A 6,223-nucleotide genomic window follows, 5' to 3' on the forward strand; every position below is an offset into this window, starting at 1 on the left:
TCAATGGATGGCTTAGTTGGTGGAGTTTTGCGGTTTTCAAGATCCAAAGATAACTTCCTAGGCTCATATGAATATGAACCTATACCATGCAATGCATTCACGCACTCCACTCTGCTAGCATCATCATCGACATCCATGCCAAGATGTACGGCCTCAAGAGGATCTTCAACATTTATCATGGAACTTGTGTCATCCACTATCACAGATGTGACAATGTCCACAAGTGAACACACTTCCGTGCTATTGGGTTGTCTCATTTATTTGCAAACATGGAATACCACCTTCTCATCTCCCACTCGGAATGTCAACTCACCTGCCTCAACATCAACCAAAGCCTTCCCCGTAGCTAGGAAAGGTCTCCCAAGAATAATCGGCACTTCAAAATCCACTTCACAATCCAATATGACAAAGTCGGCTGGCAATATGAATTTGTCCACCCGAACAAGAACGTCGTCAATTATACCCAAAGGCCGCTTCATCGACTGGTCCGCCATTTGAAGTCTCATCGAGGTTGGCCTAGGTTGCCCAATTCCCAAAGTCTTGAAGACTGAATACGGCATCAAATTAATGCTAGCCCCCAAGTCACAAAGGGCCTTAGCAAACTCCGCACTCCCGATAGTGCAAGCAATAGTAAAAGCTCCAGGGTCTTCAAGTTTCGGGGCCATAGAATGCACTATCGCACTAACTTGGTGCGTTATCTTTATTGTTTCACAATCCATGGAACGCTTCTTTGTGACCAAATCCTTCATGAACTTTGCATAGCCCGGATTTGTTCAAGTGCCTCTACTAAAGGTACATTGATTGTAAGGCTTTTCATCATATCTATGAATTTTTTGAACTGATTGTCACTCTTTTGCTTTGCTAACCGCTGAGGATAAGGTGGAGGTGGTCTAGGCAAAGGTGCTTTGGCTTTTGGCACCACCGGCTCCGGTATGTCGATTATGTGTTCCCTAGACAGGTTCACGGCTTCTTGAGTTTCCACCTCGGCCTCATCAATATCTATCCTCACCTCATTGTTCACATTTGTCTCAATCACATCTTCAACAATCAAAGGACCCACATCTTCTTGGAGCTCAACATCATCATTCACCACTCGATTTTCATTTGAGGCCGGCATTTCACCTCATCTTCCACTTCTAGTTGTGACTGCCATTACATGATTGTTACCCCCCTTCGTGTTCACTACCGTGTCACTTGGTAGCGCACCCTTTGGTCGGGTATTCAAAGCTTGAGAAATTTGGCCTATTTGTACTTCTAGGTTTCAGATAGATGTGTTATGCAAAGCCAATTGTGCATTAGAGTCTTGGTTCTTTTTCATCATCTGCTCGAACATCATCTGTATCCGCCCCATATAACTTCCGGAAGAACTAGACCCTTGGGATTGAAAGGGGGGTGGATTGTTCGGTTGTTGGAACATGGGGGGCCTTTGAAAGCCTTTCCCCCTACCACCATTATTCCACCCTCCTTGATTGTTATTGTTGTTGCTCCAATTATTGTTGTTCCCGTTCCAATTTCCTTGATTGTTACCTTGATTACCCCAATTGTTGTTCTGATTGTTGTTGTTCCAATTGTTACCGCCTTGTTGTTGGTTATTGTTATTCCAATTACCACCGCCTTGTTGATTTCCCCAATTGCTTTGGGGACGCCATTGTTGATTCCCTTGATTTCCTCTATTTCCTTGGTAGTGATTGACATATTGACATTCCTCACTTTGATCATCATAGCACTCATTCGAATAACCACCACCATCATTGTTGTTGTCAAATTGCTCACCTTTACCTTGAGGTTGTTGTTGCCCTCTTTGCCTCCTTTTCAACATAGAGACACTCTCCATTGCATTGACTTGGCGCGGGTTTTGTACTTGTTGTGATTGCGCCTTCACCAATTGATTCATAGTTGTTGTAAGCTCGGCAATAGCTTGGCCATGATCGTTCAATTCCTTGTGCAAATGGATGACTCCCCGGCAACGGTGCCAAAAAGTTGATCGCTGCCGGTTCAACACTAAACTAAGGTAGGAAGAGCCGGTCGCAACAGCCTTTACCCGAATAGTGGTTCGGGATCGAATTTCCACAGGGAGCTAGTAGTGGAGTTGTAATGTCTGTTTAGTCTAGAATTGCGGGTGTGCTTCAAATGTCTCTTCAAACATATTTGGTTTTGATTTCTAGATCTACCTTTATAAAGCTAATGATTGAAACTAAATTATGCTACGGGAATATTGCTAAGTTGTAATTAATATAGAGAAAGGCACTAGGGTCGTGGCATCACCTAGGTGGTTAACTAACGGATAGATGCTACTAAGGATAGATTGACATATTTGGGGCTTATGCTATAACCGTCGCTCAATTGTACCCACTCTCACACCTCTCGATAGAGAGAGTGATTTTGCCCAATTGACTCTTTCGAGACCAATTGGGTAGGCCAATTAGACCAAGCAACTAGGGTTCAAGTAGGGTGATTACTCTCTCGAGGTTTAACCCGTTAATTGGGACTACCATTTCTCATGGGTCCATCCCAATTCCTTGTTGGGTCAATTTTGGGGTCGTAGACTCTCTTTCTCAAGAAGAGTTAAACCCACCAAGCTAGAATCAGTGTTTGCAACCACCAATTCTTAATTAAAACCTAAAATTAACCCAAATAGCAAACACCCAATATCAATCTAACCTTAGATGGCAACGCCCATCAATTAGCCACACTAGGGTTGAGCCACAACCCTAGCTAGTGAGTTTAGCTACTCATGCTAGATGCAAAAATTAAAAAAATAGATGAAAAAGTAAACATATTAATTAATTGCTAGGAAGAAAATACAATATTGAAGAGCAAAAGTGCCAAAAATGGTTAAACTATTCGGTCTCATGAGCTCAACAGCTTCAGAAAAATAAAACTTAACCTAAAAATGGAAAAAGGTCCTATTTATACTGGGCTGGAAAAACTGGACAAAAATACCCCTGCGGGGTCAGCGCGGACCGCGCAAACATGACCGCGGCCGCACTGGCTATTGAACTCTTGGTTTCTGCTTCTCTGAAGTTGAGGACCGCAGACCGCGTAAAAATGTAGCGCGGCCGCGGTGGAAGTTAGCGCGGCCGCGGAGCCTGATCGCGGACCGCGTGGAAATGACCGCGGCCGCGTAGCCTTCCCCTTGAATATGCCATTCTCTGAACCTCCTAGTGCGGCCGCGTTCACAGTTGCGCGGTCCGCACTAGGGCCTCTTTTCCTCAACTTCCTTGGTCTTTGACACTTGAGCAGGTTTCACTCCTTTCTGAGCCGATATTTGACTTTCGTCGCTTTGTCGATCAAACCTGCAATCAAGTACAACTTGTGAGCATTTTGGGACTATTTTGTAGCAATTTATAACCAAAGCGTAGGCAAGTAGGGGTATAAAACACATTAAAATCCTAACTTATCAACAGCAGCTTGCAGTAGCAGCTTACACAACAACTTCCTTTCTTCTATAAATAGAAGAGATTTCAGTTCATTATGTACATCAGTTTGAATTCGAATAATATATCAGTTTCTCTCTATACTTGTCTTTACTTTACAGTCTTTATTTTATAACACGTTATCAGCACGAGACTCTGCCATCTCGAGCAAATACTTTGAAATAATCTGATGTACGAACTTTCTTTTTCTATATAATGTCAAATCTTTCTAAACTTGAATTTGTAGCCCTGGATATATTGGGCAAAAGCTACATGTCTTGGGTGCTTGATGCTGAAATTTATCTTGATGCGATGGGTTTGGCAGACGCCATCAAGGATAAAAATCAGGCATCAAACCAAGACCGTGCCAAAGCAATGATATTCCTACGCCATCACCTTGATGAGTGCCTGAAAATGAAATATCTTACTGTTAAAGATCCAGTCATACTGTGGAATAATTTGAAAGATAGATATGACCACCTGAAGATGGTCGTTCTTCCACAGGCACGTTATGATTGGACTCATCTAAGGCTACAAGATTTTAAATCTATCAGTGAGTATAATTCTACTATATTCAGAATTATTTCCCAATTGAAATTATGTGGTGATAATATTACTGATCATGATATGTTGGAGAAAACTTTCACCACTTTTCATGCCTCGAATATGCTCCTGCAGCAGCAATATCGAGAGATGGGATTCAAAAGGTATTCTGAACTTATCTCACATGTTCTTGTAGCCGAGCAACATAATGGGCTATTAATGAAAAATTATGAAAGCCGACCTACTGGTTCTTGTCCATTCCCTGAAGTAAATGAGATGAACTTCCACCAAGCTAAGCGTGGAGGAGGTCGTGGCCCCAGTCGTGGTCATGGCCGTGGTCGGGGAAGAAATTTTAATCATGGTAATAATAATGCACCAAAGAACCCTCCTCACCACCAGCAGTGGATAAGGAAGGAACAAAAGCATGAAGCGGTGCAAGCACCAAATGCAGAAAATGCATGCTATAGATGTAGAGGAAAAGGGCACTGGTCACGTACTTGTCGTACGCCAAAGCACCTGGTTGAGCTTTATCAAGCCTCCCTAAAGAAGACTGAGAAAAATGCTGAAGCAAATTTTATTTCTGAAGATAATTTAGACTTCATGCATTTAGATGTGGCTGATTACCTTGCACTCCCAGATGGAGAAACAAGTCATGTGATCGGTGGTGAATCTGTAGAAATGTAAATATTTTAATTTTTGTTGTTTGTAATAGATAGTATGGTTATGTAATTATTGTACATAAAGAAAAATTATGATTTGATAATGATGTTTACTATAATATATCTTATTTATGTCATTTTGAAGAATATGGATAACATTATTAGATCAACTTAAACTCTAGCAGAGTTTGCAAGAAATATACAACCACCAGAAGTGGTTATATTTCGTATATCTCATTGTAATTATATTTTGTTAACCACCAGAAGTGGTATATGCCTATGATCACCAGAAGTGATAATTTAGGCTTTCTATGGTTACAATTGAAGATAAGCTACATAAATATTCTCTATATTAAATGCACGCCTCGATTTGCTCTTGAAGTAGTAAATATTTTAAAAGAGGTTGAGGCATCACAATTTGATGTGATTAATGCGCATTCAGATAATTATGTTCGATTTTACTGAAGGATGAGAACTTTTGATAATATTAATCCATTCCCTGAAGTGAATGTGACAATATTAATAAATCTGGTAAATATGAACGCACTCTTGATGTGAATATATTACAATTCACCTCCAAAAGGGGTAATATATTGAGAGAATATATACTTAATATTTCGTATTTGAAATTTGCTCCTGAAGAAGTAACACAATAGAAATTGCCTCCTGAAGTAGGAAAATACTATGAAGAGGTATTTTCTTGTGCTTAAACAATTGTTTTCCATTGTTTATTTGATTGTGATTTTCTCTTATGATACCAGAAGTGTCTGAGCAATATTTGATAGTACAAAATGTATCAACAACTCTTGAAGAGCTAACTTATTTGCCTAGAAGACACATGACACCAATAGTGTCCGATAAATATTAGATTGTGGATAATAAATGAAGGCTCTCGAAGAGCTTATATACAAATATGTCATTCATATTATATGATTATGGTCAAAACATATGTTGTATTAAACCTGAAGTTTACTAATACAAATGGCTATCATATTGAGACTACAAATGACCGGAAGATTGAAAATCTTCATGTTTCCACAAACATAGGGGGTAAAATATTATGTATGTGAGAAATTACCCGCCTTATTCTTCAATTTATATTATATCATGTATCACGGTAAGTCAGAAGTTTACTAATACAAAAGTTTATGCCATAGTAAACCAGAAGTTTACTAAGAGATAGCACATGCCATGATAAACTTGAAGTTTTCATTTACCATTTTTGAATGAGCTATTTAAGAATTCAGATAAGCATATATTGAAGAACTAGAAGATTCTTCAAGAATTCTCTTATGTTGCTTGTTCTCATAATAAATTGATTATACCAGCTAAAGTTGGGACTACGACCCCTGAATTCTGAAATATATAAAAGGTGAATATGGGTCCATTCACCTATCGTGTAAACCACATATAGATGCATATATGAGATGGTTACATGTGTGATTATTGTCAACCTGCAGTTTGGCATTTGAAATTGCTTTTCTCAAATAAGAGAACGATTTTCAGATTATGAAATCAAGACAATTCATCGTGATAATGCTGGTTTATATCCAAGCTGGTTTAGCATTGAATACCTCCTATTAATGGCTAAACTATTGCTTATGA

The 6,223-nt window shown here is 39.5% G+C and overlaps 1 protein-coding gene across 1 annotated transcript; it reads left to right on the plus strand.

The window, feature by feature from the left end:
* Nucleotides 1–3,632: 3,632 nt before the first annotated feature.
* On the plus strand, nt 3,633–4,643 carry LOC109240783. The gene has a single exon (XM_019407464.1). The coding sequence runs from the start codon at nt 3,633–3,635 to the stop codon at nt 4,641–4,643; it is 1,011 nt and encodes a 336-aa protein (XP_019263009.1).
* The last annotated feature ends 1,580 nt before the right edge of the window (nt 4,644–6,223 follow it).

The sequence above is a fragment of the Nicotiana attenuata genome, unplaced genomic scaffold (assembly GCF_001879085.1).
Source record: "Nicotiana attenuata strain UT unplaced genomic scaffold, NIATTr2, whole genome shotgun sequence".
In the NCBI taxonomy this organism is placed as follows: Eukaryota; Viridiplantae; Streptophyta; class Magnoliopsida; order Solanales; family Solanaceae; genus Nicotiana; species Nicotiana attenuata.